The sequence below is a fragment of the Staurois parvus genome, unplaced genomic scaffold (genome assembly GCF_062004578.1).
Source record: "Staurois parvus isolate SC_StPar_1 unplaced genomic scaffold, SC_StPar_1.0 ptg001404l, whole genome shotgun sequence".
Taxonomy (NCBI): Eukaryota; Metazoa; Chordata; class Amphibia; order Anura; family Ranidae; genus Staurois; species Staurois parvus.
Window position 1 is genome coordinate 224,496 of NW_028319200.1, and position 23,896 is coordinate 248,391.

The 23,896-nt window shown below is 45.9% G+C and overlaps 2 protein-coding genes across 2 annotated transcripts in view; one reads left to right on the forward strand and one right to left on the reverse strand.

The window, feature by feature from the left end:
• Positions 1-1,031: 1,031 nt before the first annotated feature.
• Positions 1,032-12,991, reverse strand: LOC149436187 (uncharacterized). The gene is made up of 3 exons (XM_089661913.1): positions 12,846-12,991; positions 10,861-11,367; positions 1,032-3,368 (listed from the first exon to the last, which is right to left on the reverse strand). Exons 2-3 carry the CDS (start codon positions 11,328-11,330, stop codon positions 3,296-3,298), a joined length of 543 nt encoding a protein of 180 aa, XP_089518039.1. The 5' UTR covers positions 11,331-11,367; positions 12,846-12,991; the 3' UTR covers positions 1,032-3,295.
• LOC149436188 (NACHT domain- and WD repeat-containing protein 1-like) overlaps positions 12,955-23,896 on the forward strand; it is a gene marked incomplete at its 3' end in the record, with an annotated part of 85,405 nt that continues 74,463 nt past the window's right edge. The window contains exons 1-2 of the mRNA XM_089661915.1: positions 12,955-13,065; positions 19,462-19,567. Of these exons, the coding sequence (XP_089518041.1) occupies positions 13,010-13,065; positions 19,462-19,567 (162 nt within the window). The remainder of the gene's footprint in view (positions 13,066-19,461; positions 19,568-23,896) is intronic.

The window sequence follows — 23,896 nt, forward strand, 5'->3', positions numbered from 1 at the left end:
AAACTGAGCATCAGAATGGGGAAGAAAGAGGATTTGAACATGGCATGGTTGTGGTGCCAGACAGGCTGGTCTGAATATTTCAAAAACTGCTGATCTACTGGGATTTTCACGCACAACCATCTCTAGGGTTTACAGAAAATGGTCCAGAAAAGAGAAAATATGAAGCAAGCAGCAGTTGTGTGGGAGGAAAATACCTTGTTGATGTTAGAGGAGAATGGGCAGCCTGGTTGCTGCAACATTCAGATGGTAGGGTCAGAACTTGGTGTAAACAACATGAAAGAATGGATCCATCCTGCCTTGCACCAACGGTTCAGGCTGGTGGTGGTGGTGTCCTGGTGTGGTGGATCCATCCTGCCTTGCACCAACGGTTCAGGCTGGTGGTGGTTTCATGGTGCGGTGGATCCATCCTGTCTTGTATCAATGGTTCAGGCTGATGGTGTTATGGTGTGGTGGATCCATCCTGCCTTGTATCAATGGTTCAGGCTGGTGGTGTCATGGTGTGGTGGATCCATCCTGCCTTGTATCAATGGTTCAGGCTGGTGGTGGTTTCATGGTGCGGTGGATCCATCCTGTCTTGTATCAATGGTTCAGGCTGATGGTGTCATGGTGTGGTGGATCCATCCTGCCTTGTATCAATGGTTCAGGCTGGTGGTGTCATGGTGTGGTGTATCCATCCTGCCTTGCACCAACGGTTCAGGCTGGTGGTGGTGGTGTCATGGTGTGGGGAACAATTTCATGGCACTAGCAAGATGGACCTAATAAAGTGGCCGGTGAGTGTATAAGCTTGTCTGAGAGTTCAGAAAAAGAGGGCGGAGGCCTGGGATTACACACTGCAGAGCAGTGAGGAGAGCTCTGAGAGTTAATTGGAGGGAAGAGACACCCCCCCCCCACCACACAGCTCACAGGAAAACATACCTGAGGCTATCAATCTGCTTGAGGTCCCTCCCCAGTCACCATTTATCTCTTGGTGTCAGAAAAACTTGTCAGAAGTGGCTCATGCAGAAGCAGAAGAATGAAGCAGCAGACAGAGATGACACTTAGTGCTTTTAATTGAGACAAGTACACACTATAGAGGGATAAACTTTTTTCATATTTCATGTCGGAAGTTTACAACCACTTTAAGGCTCCATGCCTTAGTGTTTTTTTAAGCTCCTAGAGGCTATTAGCATTTTTTTCTGCTCCTAGAAGCTAAATAGTGCTCTCCTATGTGTCCATGCACACACTTTAGGCTATTAGCATTTTTTTGAGCGTCAGCATCTAGAAGCAGAAAAAGAATATTTTTTATAGTTTCTTTGGAGCGTTTTTCTAGCAGAAAAAAAGACACTAAACCCTTCTAAAATGCTCCTAACAGCTTTTTCCCCCTCTATATGTACTGTAAAAACGCTAATAAAACGCAAAGGCTCATAAATGCTACTGAAAAAATGCGATTACCAGCGTCTTTTGTCCAGCATTTTTTTTGGCTTAACCCCTTCACTCCTGAGGGTAAAACAAATCGTAATGCCTAAGCACAATTTTGCAACGTTGACCTGTGTTAGTAAAACTGCACATATCATCACAACTACTTTGTACATCCGGGTGAATTATACTGCGTTTTTATCAGGACAAATTGGACTTTCATTTGGGGGAAAATGGTAATGGTTATCTCCTGATTTTTTTTTTTATTATGAAAGAAAAACTGGCCCAGAATAGTAAAAAAAAAATAAATAATTTTTTTAAATTTAGCTGAGTGTTTCTTGTTACTACCATAACCTACCACCAAAGAAAGAACAACCCAAAATAAATTCTCCAGCTCTTGACGATCGCAGCGCTACCATATATGTGTATGTTATTTGTTGTTTGTACCCGGAGTACAATAGTGCACCATTTGGTTTTTACCTAAAACACACTGACACTAACTTAAAAAATAAAAAAATAAAAATCCTGACCTTTGACCCTGACCTTTTGACCTGTGACCCTGACCTTGACCCAAACACTTACCCTGGCACTGAACTAGATCAAACCTTGATCTAGGTATTTTATCTTTTCTTTTTTTATATTTATCATTATTATTTTTTAACAAACATTTTTCTTTTCTATACCAGGCGTTAGAGAGATACAATGTATTTCTCTCCTCCATTCAAAAAACAAGGGGGCGGGCTATACAATGACTGATCACTGTGTTAGCCAATCAGAGGCTATCACAGCGATCATGTGACCCAGATTCAGGAGTCCCAATCGTTAGAACGGGACCCGGGGCTCTCAATGACACCCCAGTCTTTGTGCTGGGACCGCGCAGTGCGGCGTGCTCCCAGCACAAAGACAAGCACTCAAATGTGCGACCGCACAGAAAAAAACACAGGCTACATATTTGTCTTACGTCGGTGTGAAGGGGTTAAAAAAGAAAAAAAAAAAAAAACACACTAGAGTACATGGAGCCTAAATCTGACCTCCAGCCTCCTCCTGATGTGAAGGTCAACTGGTGTGCAGGGGAAGATGGACATTTAAAACAAAGAAGGACAGTCTGCAGATTAGCAAGGTTCAGGGAGGGTGATGGATACAGGGGTTACACAAAAAAAATAAAAATCTCAATAATTTGAAGGTGTGACAAAGAGAAAAAAGGACATTGCGCAGGATTGTGACCCGGAATAAGAAAACTGCTGCAAAAGTGACTGCCGAGCTCAATCTCAGTCTTCACAGGAGTGGTCACGGGACTGAGATTGACCTCTGCAATCACTTTTGCAGCAGTCGTTTTCATATTCCGGGTCACAATCCTTTTTGTCTCTTTTGGTCAGTTGAACATGTGGACTGCGCTTATACTTATCAGACAATGTTTTCCCGGAAACTGTATACGCCGCCATAATCTTTGATCCTGCACCTCGCCACATGGCAAATAAATTGCCAACTTCAGTCACAGAGGCACCAGCTAAGCGACACCAACAATGGTTTAAAGCTCAGTAAGCTCTGACATGACTCCGTATTACTAGCAATGCAAAGTGTGCTGCTGTTTCTCCTTCCCCAGCAATCTGAACTCTCGCTGCAGCTGAGAACAGAGGGTATGTGATCACTTATAAAAAGGGAAAAAAAAAGTGTTTCTGAGGGTTTTTTTTAATATCTATAACAAAATGTTTTGCCTTTCATTTCTATTTTAAACTGAATGGGTTGTTTTACAAGGTGAGTGTTCATATATACTATAACTTTCATGAGAGTCAGTGATGTCCTCTGGTATTCCCCCGCTTGTCAGGCGCCAAGACAGATCAGAAAGACGCAGGTGATGCTGACCAAAAAGTATAAAATGGATTCTGTCCGCTACCGGTGGTCATGAATCTGTAGAATCAGAGAGCTGCACCTCCGGGACAGGATGTCCTTCACCTTCTGCGGGGCAGGAGACGCTGCATGAAAGGGAAGGAAATGAAACGTAAACCACTTTACAAAGTCAATCTGCATTACTTCCTGTATTTGGAAAAAGTTTCCTGCCATCATTATTATTCATGATAAAAATACAACCAAAAGACCATTAGAGGATTATTATACCAAAAACTTGATGGGAAAATATTCACTTTTATTTCATGTCATTAAAACGTTTACAATCCCAGTGCTATTAATAAAATGTAAAGCGTTCAACTTCTACATATAATAGGTTAGTAGAATGGGAAATATCTGGTGCTCAGATAAGTTACCACTGACTCCAATTACTTTTTCAGCAATCTGTAAGGAGCTTCCCACTGATCCCCAATGTAAGGGACATTCTTCCCACTGATCCCCAATGTAAGGGACATTCTTCCCACTGATCCCCAATGTAAGGGACATTCTTCCCACTGATCACCAATGTAAGGGGCATTCTTCCCACTGACCATCAATGTAAGGGACATTCTTCCCACTGACCCCCAATGTAAGGGGCATTCTTCCCACTGACCACCAATGTAAGGGACATTCTTCTCACTGATCACCAATGTAAGGGACATTCTTCCCACTGACCACCAATGTAAGGGGCATTCTTCCCACTGACCACCAATGTAAGGGGCATTCTTCCCACTGATCACCAATGTAAGGAGCATTCTTCCCACTGACCACCAATGTAAGGGACATTCTTCCCACTGACCCCCAATGTAAGGAGCATTCTTCCCACTGACCCCCAATGTAAGGGACATTCTTCCCACTGATCACCAATGTAAGGGACATTCTTCCCACTGACCCCCAATGTAAGGAACATTCTTCCCACTGACCACCAATGTAAGGAGCATTCTTCCCACTGATCACCAATGTAAGGAGCATTCTTCCCACTGACCCCCAATGTAAGGGACATTCTTCCCACTGACCACCAATGTAGGGGACATTCTTCTCACTGATCACCAATGTAAGGGACATTCTTCCCACTGATCACCAATGTAAGGGGCATTCTTCCCACTGACCACCAATGTAAGGGACATTCTTCCCACTGATCACCAATGTAAGGGACATTCTTCTCACTGACCACCAATGTAAGGGGCATTCTTCCCACTGACCACCAATGTAAGGGGCATTCTTCCCACTGACCCCCAATGTAAGGGACATTCTTCTCACTGACCCCCAATGTAAGGGACATTCTTCCCACTGACCACCAATGTAAGGGACATTCTTCCCACTGACCCCAATGTAAGGGACATTCTTCTCACTGACCCCCAATGTACGGGGCATTCTTCCCACTGACCACCAATGTAAGGGACATTCTTCCCACTGACCTCCAATGTAAGGGACATTCTTCCCACTGATCCCCAATGTAAGGAACATTCTTCCCACTGACCTCCAATGTAAGGGACATTCTTCCCACTGACCTCCAATGTAAGGGACATTCTTCCCACTGACCACCAATGTAAAGGGCATTCTTCCCGCTGACCACCAATGTAAGGAGCATTCTTCTCACTGATCTCCAATGTAAGGGACATTCTTCCCACTGACCTCCAATGTAAGGGACATTCTTCCCACTGACCTCCAATGTAAGGGACATTCTTCCCACTGACCACCAATGTAAGGGGCATTCTTCCCACTGACCTCCAATGTAAGGAGCATTCTTCCCACTGGCCCCCAATGTAAGGGACATTCTTCCCACTGATCACCAATGTAAGGAGGACATTCTTCCCACTGACCAGCAATGTAAGGGACATTCTTCCCGCTGACCACCAATGTAACGGACATTCTTCCCACTGACCCCCAATGTAAGGGACATTCTTCCCACTGACCACCAATGTAAGGGGCATTCTTCCCACTGATCACCAATGTAAGGGGCATTCTTCCCACTGATCACCAATGTAAGGGACATTCTTCCCACTGACCCCCAATGTAAGGGACATTCTTCCCACTGATCACCAATGTAAGGGACATTTTTCCCACTGATCACCAATGTAAGGGATAGTCTTCACACTGACCCCCCATGTAAGGGACATTCTTCCCACTGACCCCCAATGTAAGGGGCATTCTTCCCACTGATCACCAATGTAAGGGACATTCTTCCCACTGACCCCCAATGTAAGGGGCCTTCTTCCCACTGACCTCCAATGTAAGGGACATTCTTCCCTCTGACCATCAAAGTAAGGGACATTCTTCCCACTGATCACCAATGTAAGGGACATTCTTCCCACTGACCCCCAATGTAAGGGACATTCTTCCCACTGACCACCAATGTAAGGGACATTCTTCTCACTGACCATCAATGTAAGGGACATTCTTCCCACTGATCACCAATGTAAGGGACATTCTTCCCACTGACCCCCAATGTAAGGGACATTCTTCCCACTGACCACCAATGTAAGGGACATTCTTCCCACTGATCACCAATGTAAGGGACATTCTTCCCACTGATCACCATTGTAAGGGACATTCTTCCCACTGACCCCCAATGTAAGGGACATTCTTCCCACTGATCACCAATGACTGGGCCAAGAAATATCTGAAGACAGGTCTTTCAAAGGTTTTATGGACTGATGAGATGAGAGTGACTCTTGTCAGATCAGATGGATGGACCTGTGGTTGGATGAGTGACAGGCACAGAGCTCCACTTCCACACCAGCAAGGTGGAGTTGGGGTACTGGTATGGGCTGGTATCATTACTATAATAATACCAGCCCATACCAGTACCCCAACTCCACCTTGTTGGTGTGGAAGTGGAGCTCTGTGCCTGTCACTCATCCAACCACAGGTCCATCCATCTGATCTGACAAGAGTCACTTTCATCTCATCAGTCCATAAAACCTTTGATGGTTCTGTGATCACGCCCCAATGTCTTAGCAAATTCAGGCCTCATGCACACAGGATGTTTTACAGCGGCTGTTTTTTAGCTTTTGCCGTTTTTTTTCTACAGCCAGTAAACCCCCCAGCATGTTATCCTATGTATCCATACACACATAGACTGGAATCAACATTTTTTGGCTGGGGCGTTTTTTTTGGCTGGAAAAAAAACCCCAGGACTAGTGGGTTTCAGAGGAGTTTCTTAACTGTAAAAACACTCTAATGCTGAAAAATGTGGTAAACCGTGGCAAACCCACATTTTTGGACTTTTTTTTACTAAAAAAAAATTTTTTTTCCTTTTGGTCAAAGAAAAAATTCCTAAAAAATGCAAACACGGTAAAAGTTTTTTAACTGTAAAGATGCTCTAACTCTGAAAAACTACGTAAACCGTGGCAAACCCATGTTTTTGGACTTTTTTTTGACTAAAAATATTTTTTTTTCTTTTGGTCAAAAAAAAACCTCTAAAAAATGCAAACGCGGTAAAATGCTAATACAAAAAACGATGAAAAACTCACGTTTTTAACATGACTTTACACAGCTAACCAGGGGCGGACTAGACAACTCATGGGGCTCCCGCGAAATAGGGGATCATGGGGCACTTGTGTCGGTGTTCGCTGTGTCCGGAGGGCACAGCGGGAACCGGATCGCAGCGTTGCGCGCTCCCAGAGAGCGCGCACAAATCACAATGGCCGGCAACCCACCCCTGCACTGCCACCATCTGGCCGTTTATATACATGGGCCGGACAGGGAGGGGGTAATGACATTGACTGTATGCTTGGGGTCGTTGTCCTGCTGCAGAATAAATTTGGAGCCAGTCACATGCCTCCGTGATGGTACAGCATGATGGATAAGTATCTGCCTGTATTTCTCAGAATTGAGGACACCATTGATCCTGACCAAATCTCCAACTCCATTTGCAGAAATGCAGCCCCAAACTTGCAAGGAATCTTCAGCATGCTTCACAGTTGCCTGCAGAAACTCATTATGGTATCGCTCTCCAGTCCTTCACCAACAAACTGCCTTTTTTTTTTCTTTTGGTCAAAGAAAAAAACCTCTAAAAAATGCAAACACGATAAAAGTTTTTTAACTGTAAAGATGCTCTAACGCTGAAAAACTAGGTAAACCGTGGCAAACCCATGTTTTTGGACTTTTTTTTGACTAAAAATATTTTTTTTTCTTTTTGTCAAAAAAAAACCTCTAGAAAATGCAAACGCGGTAAAATGCTAATACAAAAATGATGAAAAACTCACGTTTTTAACATGACTTTACACAGCTAACCAGGGGCGGACTGACAACTCATGGGGCTCCCGGGAAATAGGGGATCATGGGGCCCCTGTGTCCTTGCCCACACCCAAAAAAGCCTATGAAAAAGGTACCAGGGGCATCTCATTGGGCCCCCTACTGACCCTGGGCCCTCGGGCAGTGCCCGAGTTTCCATATGGTCAGTCCACCCCTGCAGCTAACGTTACCAGTGTTATTAAAATGCCCCGTGTTAATGGAGCCTCAAGAGTGCTGCATCCCTCTGGAAGACTTTTTACAATTTTGGAATTTTCACAGTCAGTAAAATGTTTGGCCCATTTTGCCTGAGGAAAAGAAGCTGCCTAATAATTCTGCACACCTTGAAATCTTAGGCCACACCCTCCCTCATTACACAAATACAAATCACCTGATATGCCTATATCCAGGGTGGATAAAAATGGATGACTTTTTAAAAAAAAAAATTTTTTTTAAATCGATTTTTTGATTTTTATCAAATTTATTTTAATAAAATGCTTTTGGAGTAAAAATCTATCTCAAGATAGTTTTCTATTTAAAATGCATTATTGAGTTTATTCAGCATGAAATGGATCTTAGTTATGTAGCATGCGGCTGTATATTCTGCAATATATACATTTTTGGTAAACTCATTGACCCCCGGTTCACATCTATGCGGCCGTGCGGGCCGCGCTTTGCACAGCCACGAGAGCCCATTCATTTGAATGGATTCCTGTGCCTGTGACATGCAGGGAAGTCCCTGCACTTCTTTGGAAAACGCAGCCGAGGTTCCCAGTATGGTTGTGTTTTCCAGTGTGGGCGGCGTGCCATTAGAACTAATGACACCCGCCTGCGGGTCCGCAATTCTCTGTGCGGGTGGTGCAGCTGCACGGATTTTCGTGCGGATCCGCCGCGGCACCACCCGCACAGATGTGAACCTAGGGTCAATGAATTTTTATTCTGTTCATTTACTTTCCATTTTGTTAAATAATAAAAAACTATTAACACTTCTACATTACGTGGGGTCTTCAAAAAGTTTCCACACTTTCGAAAACTCTAACATACAGGTGAAACTCGAAAAATTAGAATATGGTGCAAAAGTCCATTTATTTCAGTGCAGCAACTTAAAAGGTGAAATTAATATATGAGACTCATTCCATGCAAAGCAAGATAGTTCAAGCCGTGATTTGTCATCATTGTGATGATTATGGCTTACAGCTCATGAAAACCCCAAATCCACAATCTCAGAAAATGAGAATATTCCATGCAATCAATAAAACACAGATTGTACATAGAACAATATCGGACCTCTGAAAAGTAGAAGCTGCATATGTACTCAGTACTTGGTTTGGGCCCCTTTTGCAGCAATTACTGCCTCAATGTGGCGTGGCATGGAAGCTATCAGCCTGTGGCACTACTGAGGTGTTATGGAAGACCAGGATGCTTCAATAGCGGCCTTCAGCTCTTCTGCATTTTTCCGTCTCATGTCTCTCATCTTTCTCTTGGCAATGCCCCATAGATTCTCTATGGGGTTCAGGTCAGGCGAGTTTGCTGGCCAATCAAGCACAGTAATCCCACGGTCATTGAACCAGGTTTTGGTGCTTTTGGCAGTGTGGGCGGTGCCAAGTCCTGCTGGAAAATGAAGTCAGCGTCCCCATAAAGCTCGTCTGCGGAAGGAAGCATGAAGTGCTCCAAAATCTCCTGGTAGACGGCTGCGTTGACCCTGGACTTAATGAAGCACAGTGGACCAACACCAGCAGATGACATGGCTCCCCAAATCAACACAGACTGTGGAAACTTCACACTGGACTTCAAGCATCTTGCAGTGTGTGCCTCTCCATTCTTCCTCCATACTCGGGGTCCTTGTGCCTCTCCATTCTTCCTCCATACTCGGGGTCCTTGGGCCTCTCCATTCTTCCTCCATACTTGGGGTCCTTGTGCCTCTCCATTCTTCCTCCATACTCGGGGTCCTTGTGCCTCTCCATTCTTCCTCCATACTTGGGGTCCTTGTGCCTCTCCATTCTTCCTCCATACTCGGGGTCCTTGTGCCTCTCCATTCTTCCTCCATACTCGGGGTCCTTGTGCCTCTCCATTCTTCCTCCATACTCGGGGTCCTTGTGCCTCTCCATTCTTCCTCCATACTCGGGGTCCTTGTGCCTCTCCATTCTTTCTCCATACTCGGGGTCCTTGGGCCTCTCCATTCTTCCTCCATACTCGGGGTCCTTGGTCCTCCATTCTTGGGGTCCTTGGGCCTCTCCTTTCTTCCTCCATACTCAGGGTCCTTGGGCCTCTCCATTCTTCCTCCATACTCGGCGTCCTTGGGCCTCTCCATTCTTCCTCCATACTCGGGGTCCTTGGGCCTCTCCATTCTTCCTCCATACTCGGGGTCCTTGGGCCTCTCCATTCTTCCTCCATACTCGGGGTCCTTGGGTCTCTCCATTCTTCCTCCATATGCGGGGTCCTTGTGCCTCTCCATTCTTCCTCCATACTCGGGGTCCTTGGGCCTCTCCATTCTTCCTCCACACTCGGGGTCCTTGGTTTCCAAATGAGATGCAAAAGTTGCTCTCATCAGAAAAGAGGACTTTGGACAACTGAGCAACAGACCAGGTCTGTTTTTCTTTAGCCCAGGTAAGACACTTCTGACGTTGTTTGTTGTTCAGGAGCGGCTTGACAAGAGGAATACGACATTTGAAGCCCATGTCCAGGATCCGTCTGTGTGTGGTGGCTCTTGATGCACTGACTCCAGCCTCAGTCCACTCCTTGTGAAAGTCCCCAACACTTCTGAATGGCCTTTTCCTGACAATCCTCTCCAGGCTGCGGTCATCCCTGCTGCTTGTGCACCTTTTTCTTCCACACAACTTTCTATTAATGTGCTTTGATGCAGCACTTTGGGAACATCCAACTTCTTTTGCAATTACCTTTTGAGTCTTTCCCTCCTTATGGAGGGTGTCATTGATGGTGTCAGGTCAGCAGTCTTTCCCATGATTGTGATTCCTACTGAACCAGACTGAGAGACCATTTAAAGGCTCAGGAACCCTTTGCAGGTGTTATGGCTGAATGAGCTGATTAGAGTGGGACACTTTCAGCCGAGAATATTCCACCTTTTCACAATATTCTCATTTTCTCAGATTGTGGATTTGGGGTTTTCATGAGCTGTAAGCCATAATCATCACAATGATGACAAATCACGGCTTGAACTATCTTGCTTTGCATGTAATGAGTCTCATATATTAGTTTCACCTTTTAAGTTGCTGCACTGAAACAAATGAACTTTTGCACGATGTTCTAATTTTTCGAGTTTCACCTGTATGTATATTTTTTAATTATATAATCATTTTCCCATGCCAACTCTCTAACAACATCTACCTTTCCTGAACACAGCTGACTTTTGATTCTTCGTGCCACAGAACGCCCTTCCAGAGATAAGTAGAGTCATTTCCGGTGTACCGCTGACAAGCCGCCATGTTCCTCTTAGGGAGGAGAGGTTTCCGACCCACCACTCTCCCATTTTTGCACAAAGTCTTTCTGATGGTTGAGTCGTGAACAGTAACCTGGGCCGAGGCCAGAGAGGCCTGCAAATCCCTGGACGTTGAAGAAGGGTTCTTCTTGACTTCACTGATGATGATCCTTCTGGCCTGGGGGGATATTTTTGCAGGACGGCCACTCCTAGGCAGATTCACCACCGTTCCAAACTTTTTCCACTTGGCGAGAATGGCTCTGACCGTAGTCCGATTGAGGCCCAAGTCCTTGGAAATGGTGGTGTAACCCTGTCCAGATTGGTAGGCTTCAGTCACTTTTCTTCGAAGGTCTGCAGAAATTTCTCCGGAGCGTGGCATGACTCCAAGAAGCTCTGCTCTGTCAGCTTGGTTTTTGCTATCAGGGGTTTAAACAAGTAAAGATTAGAGTGGACAGGGTTGGCCAAATTCAGACCCAAGTGAGCTAAACAAATTTATTCTACGACCCCCCCACCCTACCAAAACCACCATTTTAAAAGGGTGATCAAAGTGATAGTTAGAAGAAGGAACTCACAACTGGGGTGATAAAAAAAGGCATCAAACAGTGAGAGTTCTCACCCCATCCCTTCACTGACAGATCCCCGGCCACTGTATGAAAAATGGGGAATTCCTAATTTGTTGAGAAGAGTTACTCCACTAAGACAAGCAAGAGCTGCATCGGTGGACCAAAAGGAAGACCATCGTGTGCAGCATAATTCAAGTCCAGAGTCTAAAACCTCTAAAGTAGGGTCTCTAAACCTTTCTGTAGAAGGGCCGCATTGTATTTAAAAATAATTGTGCGCCTAAAACAAATTGCCAATCAGGGCTCTCCTTACATCTGGGTCCCTATGAGAATTCCCCTTACATCGGGCTCAACATCAAAGTCACCCCCTTACATCAGGATTCCCATTAAAGATGTCCCTTACACCGGACTCTCCATAAGAGCTCCCCTTACATCAGAGTCAGCCTTAGGAGTTCCCCTTTCCATCAGTGTCTTCATTAGAGATCAGAGGGACGCCTTACATCACAGTCTCCAAAAGAGTCCCCCCTTACATTAGGTTCCCCATCAGAGCACCTCTTACATCAGGAGTCCCTATAGAGTCCCTCTTACATCAGGAGTCCCCAGCAGAGTCCCATCATATATTAGAGTCCCCATGAGAACATTTATTACATTAGGGCCCTAAGCAGAGTCCCACCTCTAAATCAGTTCCCCCCTTACATCAGAGTCTGCCTCATTGGGGATATTAGAGTGTCAGCTCCTGGGCTTAGCTGTAGACTGTACTGGGGACAGTGGAGTGTCAACTCCTGGGCTGGCCGTAGACTGTACTGGGGGCATTAGAGTGTCAGCTCCTGGGCTCAGCAATAGACTGTACTGGGGGCATTAGAGTGTCAGCTCCTGGGCTCAGCAATAGACTGTACTGGGGGCATTAGAGCGTCAGCTCCTGGGCTCAGCAATAGACTGTACTGGGGGCATTAGAGCGTCAGCTCCGTGGCTCAGCAATAGACTGTACTGGGGACATTAGATTGTTAGCTCCTGGGCTCAGCAATAGACTGTACTGGGGACATTAGATTGTCATCTCCTGGGCCTAGCTATAGACTGTACTGGGGACATTAGAGTGTCAGCTCCTGGGCCTAGCTATAGACTGTACTGAGGGCATTAGAGCGTCATCTCCTGGGCCTAACTATAGACTGTACTGGGGACATTAGAGTGTCAGCTCCTGGGCTCAGCAACAGACTGTACTGGGGACATTAGAGTGTCAGCTCCTGGGCTCAGCTATAGACTGTACTGGGGACATTAGAGTGTCAGCTCCTGGGCTCAGCCATCAGTGGGCGGTCCTTAGGAAGGATCACACTCACCTCTCTTTCCGGTCACAGTCCCTGCCAGCCTGAATGGGCGGGACCTCCAACCATGTGACGCCCCTCCCTCTATAGGCGGAGCTCTATCGTTTCACAGCTGATCGCCTGCCAACCAAACAAAGAGAACAAAACTGTCCCTCGGGCTCCTCCCACCTCTGGCATTGATGTCTACTTCCGGGTCGTCAGTCTATTTACCTTCCGGGGTCGGTGGCGGAGAGGGGTGAGAGGTGATTGGTGACATAGAACACGGACTACAGCCAGTGTGAGGGACAGAGCACAGCCCTGACGTGTCCAGTCCGCTCTCCATCATGTCTGTGTCATGTGACCCCTGATATGATATCTGTGGGATGGAATACTGAGCAGGACCTCCATGCCTTCCCTGTATACTGGCAGTCCTGCCTGGGACCTCTGTTGGGTCTCACATATATATTCACTGTAGATCAGGGTTCTCCAACCAGAGTGCCCTATGGATCCTTCAGCCATGGTGACAACTGGTCAACACCATGACCAACTGACTTTTCCTCCTGAATGCTGGGGGGCCGCCCTGCGTACCACACACCCAAGGCAGGGTCATGCATTGCAAAAGTGTGGGCAAGCTGGCCGCCATCACCATGGTGATGAATGATGCCGTGCATCCTGTCCCTAGTATATTATTGGATGTTTTTTTCTGAATGCTGGGGGGGGGGGCACCCTGCATACCACACACCCTGGGCAGGGTCATGCATTGCAAAAGTGTGGGCAAGCTGGCTGCCATCACCATAGCGATGAATGATGCCACACACCGAGGGCAGGGTCATGCATTGCAAATGTATGGGCAAGCTGGCCGTTATCACCATTGCGATGAATGATGCCGTGCATCCTGGCCCTAGAATATTATTTGATGTTTTTTCCTGAATGCTGGGGGGGCACCCTGCATACCACACACCCTGGGTCATGCATTGCTAAAGTGTGGGTCATGCATTGCTAAAGTGTGGGCAAGTTGGCTGCCATCACCATGGTGATGAATGATACCACACACCGAGGGCAGGGTCATGCATTGCAAATGTATGGGCAAGCTGGCCGCCATCACTATGGTGATGAATGATGCCGTGCATCCTGGCCCTAGAATATTATTGAATGTGTTTTCCTGAATGCTGGGGGGGGGGGGGCACCCTGCATACCACACACCCTGGACAGGGTCATGCATTGATAAAGTGTGGGCAAGTTGGATGCCATCACCATGGTGATGAATGATGCCACACACCGAGGGCAGGGTCATGCATTGCAAATTATGGGCAAGCTGGCCGCCATCACCATGGCGATGAATGATGCCGTACATCCTGGCCCTAGAATATTATTGGATATTTCTTCCATGCGATCCAATTCCAGTGCATTAAAAAAAAGAAAGGTGCATGTACCTTTTTCATGTGAATTTCATGTGAACTGAGCCATACAAAATTAATTAACTCAAATTGCGCTGCAAAGGATCGCACAGGATTTGAACAGGAATGCGTTGCAGTTCCTGTCCAAATCACATGTGGTGCGCCACACCGCATCATAGTGAACCGGGATTTACCTTTTCAGGGAATCTGGATGCGTGTAGTTGTCCTTCTGACTGTGTGAGCGGGGTGCTCTATGATTGGGGGGCTCTGATGTTATAGGGGACTAATGTATAGGGCAGGGGCATTGCTAGGATTGTAATAGATCTTGTGCACCCTAAGTAGAAAAGTAATGCAGTGCCTGTGGTCCTCACCTTCCCACCGCCATCCCAAATTCCACTTTCCCAGAACATATCCTCTTCCCCATAAATTCCCTCTCTTAGCAAATTCCCCCCACCCCAGTCCCGCCTCTTAGCTCTAATCCTCTCACCTCCAGTATCAGTCTTAGTTCCTCTCAGGCTCCTCACATGTCATGTGACACATAAGTGCCAGGAAGGAGCCTTGGGGAAGCTTTCCTTGACTCTGAAGTTTGTAGCAGCGAGTGATGACAGCTGCAGCATTGGCTGGGTATTGTGGTGTCAGGGACCTGGGGCACCCTGCAGGAGATTTGCAGCACTTACCCCAAGTGACCAATGCTAACGACACCCCTTTTATAGGGGGTCTCTGATGTAGCGGGGTGACTCTGATGTGATGGGAGGACTCTTATAGGGCTGAGGTTTTGCTATGATTGTAAAAGATCTCGGGCACCCTAAGTAGGTCCGTAAGCCCCATTCACAGGAAAGGTCTGATCAGGTCCCCTTGTCAATTTTTCAGGCGGACCTGATCAGCCCTCCATTCATTCCTATAGTCCGTTTACACCCGCCTACCTCCAATCTGAAAAACCAGAAGGGGATCTATCCTCCTCCATCTAGGCAGATTGGATCAGAGGGCAGTCAGGTGTAAATAGACAGTGGAGTCCGTATACACCCAGCTGCCCATAGAGCCCTCTGTGTCCGCTCTGCATAAACTGAGCAGACACAGACCTGTCATCCTCCTGCTGTGCTCTGATCAACAGGGGATCAATGAACAGCTGCCCTGCTGATCATATCAGTCCACCCTTTGTGAAAAGGGCCTAATGAGGTACCTGAAGCCCTCACCCTCCTAGCACAAGTCCACCACCCCATCCCAAATTCCACTTTCCCAGCACAAATCTACTCCCCTTAAATCCTCCCTCTCACCCCAAGCACCAATCCTACTTTCTCCCAGGCTCCTCCTTGTGTGTGTCATGATATAGAGCTGAGGAAGAGCCTAGGGCAGGGGTAGGCAACCTGAGAGCCACAGGACTACAAGTTCCATCATGCCTCTGCAAGTAATAGCTGTAAAAGTCAGTTTTGTAATCTTTGCAATGCCTCATGGGAAATGTAGTTCCACAACAGCTAGAGAGCCGCAGGTTGCCTACCCCTGTCCTAGGGGAAGCTTCCCTTGACTCTGCAGTTTCTGAGAGCAATGCCAACTGCAGCAATTGGAAGGAATCATGGTGTCAGGGACCCAGGGCACCCCACAGGACATTCAGAGTAAATGCACTGGGTGCTCACACTAGCAACACTCCTGGCATGGGGAGTCTTTGATGTAGAGGGGTGAAGCAATGGGCAGACTTCTGACATTCTGATGTGATGAGAAGCCAGTGATGTCAAGGGTGGGGGGACCTCTCATTTTATGGGGGACCTCTGACGTGAAGTGAATTTCATCAAGGTGGTGTGTGCATGTGCCCCAGGCTCAGGTTTCCCATCAATAAATAATAAACAATTATTCATTCGGCAACTTAAAATAAAATAAAATATATAAAAACTCCAACTATAACCACCCCCAAGAAAAGTCACACTTTCACTCTTGAAAGCAAAATTATTGATGAAACCTTTTCACTCATAAAACTCAAAGACCCGTGTACCAAAAGACAACATTCTGTCAGCTTCTTTTTTTTATTATTTAATATTATATTAATTTTTCGATTACCATTTCATACATACAAATAAAATAAAATAAAAGAAATAGTCCAAAATAACTATCCAAAATTTAGTGTCCAAATTTAATTTTATTAAAATAAATTTGGACAGTACTTTTTGGATAGTTATTTTGGACTATTTATTGTATTTTATGTTGTCTTTTGGTACATGGGTCTTTGAGTTTTATGAGAGAAAAGGTTTCATCAATCATCAATAAATAACATTTACAATTTTTACATTTTGGGCAGAGATGCCTCGAGATTTTTCAGGGGTTCTGCGACTAACAAAACTTTGAGAATTGCTGCTGTAAATACATATTGTAAATGTAGGTGTGAATTTATAACAAACACCCCCCCTTCCCCTCCCTTTACCCCGCTAACCTGCACCTGTATACAGGAAGCAAAAAGAGGGCGCACGGGCCTAGTGCATTACCTTTTAAATTGAGATTTATTTGTAAAAAGTAAAATACTCACAAGAGAAATAAAATCAAATGGAAAGCATGTCACAAGGGATGCAACGTGGTCCAAAACCCCTGAAGGTGGTCTGGTGGGGGACTGTAGACCTCTAGATAGTTTATGCAGCCTGTCTTTGACAAATACAGTTGCAAGAAAAAGTATGTGAACCCCTTGGGATTACGTGGAGTTTTGCATGAATTGGGTATAAAATGTGCTCTGAACGTGAATGTTTACATGTTATGTGCAATTAAACCATGGCAACATCTAATGTTTGTGTAGTATTATGTTCAGCAGACTGTGTTCTTCTATTGTTGTGACTTAGATGACGTTCAGAGCACATTTTATGCCCAATTCATGCAAAACTCCACGTAATCCCAAGGGGTTCACATACTTTTTCTTGCAACTGTATTTGTCAAAGACAGGCTGCATAAACTATCTAGAGGTCTACAGTCCCCCACCAGACCACCTTCAGGGGTTTTGGACCACGTTGCATCCCTTGTGACATGCTTTCCATTTGATTTTATTTCTCTTGTGAGTATTTTACTTTTTACAAATAAATCTCATTTTAAAAGGTAATGCACTAGGCCCGTGCGCCCTCTTTTTGCTTCCTGTATACAGGTGCAAGCCTGTAGATGTGGCAACACTTTCTGCAAGTACTGAAAAACAGCTGTTGATCCTGAGAAGTGTTTGTGCTGAAATTTCCAGAAAGGGTTATCACTTTCTCAGCTACAGTTGCAAGAAAAAGTATGTGAACCCCTTGGGATTACGTGGAGTTTTGCATGAATTGGGCATAAAATGTGCTCTGAACGTCATCTAAGTCACAACAATAGAAGAACACAGTCTGCTGAACATAATACTACACAAACATTAGATGTTGCCATGGTTTAATTGCACATAACATGTAAACATTCACGTTCAGAGCACATTTTATACCCAATTCATGCAAAACTCCATGTAATCCCAAGGGGTTCAGATACTTTTTCTTGCAACTGTAAATCTAATTTTTAAAGGTAATGCACTAGGCCCGTGCGTCCTCTTTTTGTTTCCTATATACAGTTCTCGTGCCGGAGCCTGACATTGCACCAGCCAATCATTGATTGCGAGTGAAATGCTTTGCAAAGCTCCTGTGCAAAAAAAAAGCTGTATAGAGGTACAGACAAAAAGCTAAAGGAAGAGTGTGCAGGAGTCTGACATTGCACCTGCCAATCACTGATTGTGAGTGCAATGCTTTGCAAAGCTCCTATGCTAAAAAAAAAATTATATATGCACATTTATTTCTGCACATAGAGTATACGTACCTTCATTAATTCTTTGCAAAAGATGGACTTAGCCTTTAAGGCCCCATGCACATTTAGAGGCTCAAAAGTGTCATACAGGTGAATGGCTGTACAGAGACATATGCATGTAAACCCCATCCTGTAATATTAACATATGACATATTTCTCAAACACACAAGTCTCTTGTTCAGGGAAATACACTGCACATGTGTGGATAAATGCTGATGAGCAAGAATAATGGTGTTTACATGAATACAGCCGTGTACAGCCATTCACTTGTATGGCCAGCTGCATGCCACACCCCGGGTGTGGGATGGCACCAGGAATTTCAGACTCAGGCACTTTTAGGGCTCATGTACACGGGGTGTTTGGAAAACTCTTCTGTACGATGGAAACTGACTGCTGGAAAACGGAGCATAAAACCGCCAGTTTAGCCGCGTTTGCATACCGCGTTTATGCGCGTTTGCATTCAGAAGCATTTTTAAAAGATAACCTCAGGAGACCTTCCCAAATGCCCAGAATGCACTGAAAAACAGTAAATAATTAACTATTTCAGACATTTTGTGAGAAATAGAGAGATCAGAAGCAGAGAGAACAGTATGTGTTGAGATGACCGGTCTTTTCTGGTGGTATTCACTATGGATCCCATCATGAGCATAATGCGGCGCGTTCTACCATTTTCTCCTTCACGCGAAATCTGGAACTGACTGCGCTGGTGTACCAGGTCCATTGGAATACACGGAAAACGCTTTGCATGCATTTCTGATGATGAAAAAAGGCTCCGGACAGCATCTGCACATGGAACAGTTAACAAACGCTTCTAAACGCAAACGCTTATAAACGCGGTTAACCACGTTTACAAGCATTTAGCGTTTGAAACGCTGATAAAATCTACTCCTGAATGCAAGTTTGGTGCATTCAAAAAACGACTGTAAACTCAACTGCCTGTAAACGACGATGTGTACATGGACACATAGGAGAACATTAGGGAGAGTTCAGGGGCTGCTGAAAAAATGGTGAACAGCTCCTGAATGTGAGTTTATCAGCTGCAGTTTACATGAGCCCTAAGGCTGCTGAATGTCCTGGTGCATGGGGCCTTAAAGCGAAACTTCACTCAAAAAGTAAAGTATTGCTCATTCTCTCCCCCCTAGCCTGTAACTGCAGTTTTTTTGGGGAGAAAGGGGAGGGAGGGTATTGAATACTGTATTTTTGTTGGTGTGCATAAACCTTTAAGTGGCGACAGAGAATGTTAACACCTTGTGATTGCTGTGATTGGTTCAGAGTGATCACAGGCATTTGCACACATGCTATAAGCAGAGGGACTCAGAGCACTAGTGCTGCTAAATGGGCTGTTATCTTCAGTGACCAATAGAGACACTTTAATTATCCCTGACTCAGTGAAAACATGGAGTTCAAAAAAATGTTTTTACCCCTTGCACCAACCCTCACTTTCTATTCTCATTACATGTGTATTGTTCTTGCAGTGCCATAATGGATGGCGTGGAACTGAGGAAATTGCGGAAGAAACTGAGACAGATTGAGACCCTAGAACACCTACCCCGGGAGCTGACTCCTTGTGAGACTACAAAGGTACGGTACAAGGGGGTCTTGTTGTTTTAAACCCAATCACTAAAATTTCATTCATACACATTCTCAGGCTTGGGTTACCATTGTCTGGAGCAATGATGTTCAGCTGATGCTGGAGTGCATGTGGGCATAAACTGGACGAAAAGGGCCACAGGAGATCAGCAGCACTTATAGCAGCTCTATACCACGGGTGTCAAGCTGGCAGCCCTCCAGCCGTTGCGAAACTACAAGTCCCATGAGGCATTGCAAGATTGACATTTACAAACATGATTTCCAAAGGCAGAGGCATGATGGGACTTGTAGATTCGCAACAGCTGGAGGGCCGCCAGTTTGACACCCCTGCTCTATACATTCAGTTTTCGGATATGGCACAGATTCGCTTTATTTAATGACTGTACAAATTAGTTATGAGCTGCAGTAACCCATAATACCTAAGCAGAAATGATTGTTAAAGTGATTGAAGTGCACCTGTCTTTACTACGTAAACAATGATTGCATCCAACCAAGATCACTGCAGCCTGTCATTGCACTGTATGGGCAAGTCATCAGCAGTTACAGTTATCCACACACAGCTGTCAGTCCCAGACACAGGAACCAGATTCTTGCCACAGGGATTTGCAGAGTGAATAAACACTGTGAAACCCAGGGGTGTGATGTGTGTGTTCGGGGGACATGATACAGGTAAAAGACCAATGTGTGTGTGTGCTGGTGGAGGGATACAGGTGAAAGACCAATGTGTGTGTGTGTGTGTGTGCTGGTGGAGGGATACAAGTGAAAGACCAATGCAAGTGTGTATGCTGGTGGAGGGATACAAGTGAAGGACCAATGCGAGTGTGTGTGCTGGTGGAGGGATACAAGTGAAAGACCAATGCGAGTGTGTGTGCTGGTGGAGGGATACAGGTGAAAGACCAATGTGTGTGTGTGATGGTGGAGGGATACAAGTGAAAGACCAATGTGTGAGTGTGTGCTGGTGGAGGGATACAAGTGAAAGACCAATGTGAGTGTGTGCTGGTGGAGGGATACAAGTGAAAGACCAATGCGAGTGTGTGTGCTGGTGGAGGGATACAAGTGAAAGACCAATGCGAGTGTGTGTGCTGGTGGAGGGATACAGGTGAAAGACCAATGTGTGTGTGTGATAGTGGAGGGATACAAGTGAAAGACCAATGTGTGAGTGTGTGCTGGTGGAGGGATACAAGTGAAAGACCAATGCGAGTGTGTGTGCTGGTGGAGGGATACAGGTGAAAGACTAATGTGTGTGTGTGATAGTGGAGGGATACAAGTGAAAGACCAATGTGTGAGTGTGTGCTGGTGGAGGGATACAAGTGAAAGACCAATGTGAGTGTGTGCTGGTGGAGGGATACAAGTGAAAGACCAATGTGTGAGTGTGTGCTGGTGGAGGGATACAAGTGAAAGACCAATGTGTGAGTGTGATGGTGGAGGGATACAAGTGAAAGACCAATGTGTGAGTGTGTGCTGGTGGAGGGATACAAGTGAAAGACCAATGTGAGTGTGTGCTGGTGGAGGGATACAAGTGAAAGACCAATGCGAGTGTGTGTGCTGGTGGAGGGATACAAGTGAAAGACCAATGCGAGTGTGTGTGCTGGTGGAGGGATACAGGTGAAAGACCAATGTGTGTGTGTGATAGTGGAGGGATACAAGTGAAAGACCAATGTGTGAGTGTGTGCTGGTGGAGGGATACAAGTGAAAGACCAATGCGAGTGTGTGTGCTGGTGGAGGGATACAGGTGAAAGACTAATGTGTGTGTGTGATAGTGGAGGGATACAAGTGAAAGACCAATGTGAGTGTGTGCTGGTGGAGGGATACAAGTGAAAGACCAATGTGAGTGTGTGCTGGTGGAGGGATACAAGTGAAAGACCAATGTGTGAGTGTGTGCTGGTGGAGGGATACAAGTGAAAGACCAATGTGTGAGTGTGTGCTGGTGGAGGAATACAAGTGAAAGACCAATGTGAGTGTGTGCTGGTGGAGGGATACAAGTGAAAGACCAATGTGTGTGAGTGTGTGTTGGTAGAGGGATACAAGTGAAAGACCAATGTGTGAGTGTGTGCTGGTGGAGGGATACAAGTGAAAGACCAATGTGTGAGTGTGTGCTGGTGGAGGGATACAAGTGAAAGACCAATGTGAGTGTGTGCTGGTGGAGGCATACAAGTGAAAGACCAATGTGTGAGTGTGTGCTGGTGGAGGGATACAAGTGAAAGACCAATGTGAGTGTGTGCTGGTGGAGGGATACAGGTGAAAGACCAATGTGAGTGTGTGCTGGTGGAGGGATACAAGTGAAAGACCAATGTGAGTGTGTGCTGGTGGAGGGATACAGGTGAAAGACCAATGTGAGTGTGTGCTGGTGGAGGGATACAGGTGAAAGACCAATGTGAGTGTGTGTGCTGAAGGTGGGATAGAGATGAGGGATACAGCTCTATCCCACCTTCACCCCCTCCAATGTGTGTGTGCTGGATGGGAGATACAGGAGAGAGACCAATGTGTGCGTATTGGAAATGGGATACAAGTGAGAGACCAATGAGTATGTGTTTGCTAGAGAAGCGATACAGGGGAAAGACCTATATGTGTGTGTGCAGGAGGAGGAATACAGGTGATAAACCAGTGTGTGTGCTGGAGGTGGGATAAGAGTTAAAGACCAATGTGTGTGTGTGGGATACAGGTGAGAGAAAATGTTTGTGTGTGTTAGAGGTGGGATACTGGGAAATAACAATGTGTATGTTATGAATACTAACATTTATAGGTAAAGTTGATCCAGGGAATGATGGGGGAAATACCAATGTGTGTATACTGGAGGAGGATATGGGGGAAATACCAATATGTGTATGCTGGAGGAGGGTACGGGGGAAAGACCAATGTGTGTATGCTGGAGGAGGATACGGGGGGAAAAACCAATGTGTGTATGCTGGTGGAGGATACGGGGGAAAGACCAATGTGTGTATACTGGAGGAGGATATGGGGGAAGACCAATGTGTGTATGCTGGAGGAGGGTACGGGGGAAGACCAATGTGTGTATGCTGGTGGAGGATACGGGGGAAAGACCAATGTGTGTATGCTGGAGGAGGATATGGGGGAAGACCAATGTGTGTATACTGGAGGAGGATACGGGGGAAAGACCAATGTGTGTATACTGGAGGAGGATACGGGGGAAAGACCAATGTGTGTATACTGGAGGAGGATACCGGGGGAAAGACCAATGTGTGTATGCTGGAGGAGGATACGGGGGGAAAAACCAATGTGTGTATGCTGGTGGAGGATACGGGGGAAAGACCAATGTGTGTATGCTGGAGGAGGGTACAGGGGAAAGACCAATGTGTGTATACTGGAGGAGGATATGGGGGAAGACCAATGTGTGTATGCTGGAGGAGGGTACGGGGGAAGACCAATGTGTGTATGCTGGTGGAGGATACGGGGGAAAGACCAATGTGTGTATGCTGGAGGAGGATATGGGGGAAGACCAATGTGTGTATACTGGAGGAGGATACGGGGGAAAGACCAATGTGTGTATACTGGAGGAGGATACGGGGGAAAGACCAATGTGTGTATACTGGAGGAGGATACGGGGGAAAGACCAATGTGTGTATGCTGGAGGAGGGTACGGGGGGAACACCAATGTGTGTATGCTGGAGGAGGATACGTGGGGGAACACCAATGTGTGTATGCTGGAGGAGGGTACGGGGGGAACACCAATGTGTGTATACTGGAGGAGGATACGGGGGGGAACATCAATGTGTGTATGCTGGAGGAGGATACGGGGGGAACACCAATGTGTGTATGCTGGCTGAGGATAAGGGGGAAAGACTGTGTATTTGATGAAGGGGGGATACAAGGAAAAGACTGTGTATTTGCTGAAGGGGGGGGATACAGGGAAAGACCAATATATGTGTTTGCACTGGAGGTGGGATCTCACTAGGAAACAATCTGTGTGCTGGAGGCGTGATGTCACTGGGGAAGGACCAGGAAAAGGCTGAGTTCCACACTTGCAAAGTTGGTGTAAATGTAGAAATCACACATTACAGGTTACCAGGGAGCTCCTTATACAAATTTAATCTTTGCATTAAAACTCAGGCTCTGGCATGGCCCCTCCTAGCTCCAGTTTTACTTCTGGCCCCTCGCTGACATCAGCCCAGAATATATGATAGACACCAGTACTGATGTTGTATCTCCACCCCGTCTACATTTGTCCATTTACATAGTGCAGCTTTTGATGAAACTAGGCTTGCATTTTAAATCTGTATTTTGTTTTTTTCCTCTATCACTTTCTACATGTCACTCTGTAAATGTGTATAAAGATGGATTAAAGTAATGCAGTCTCTTCCT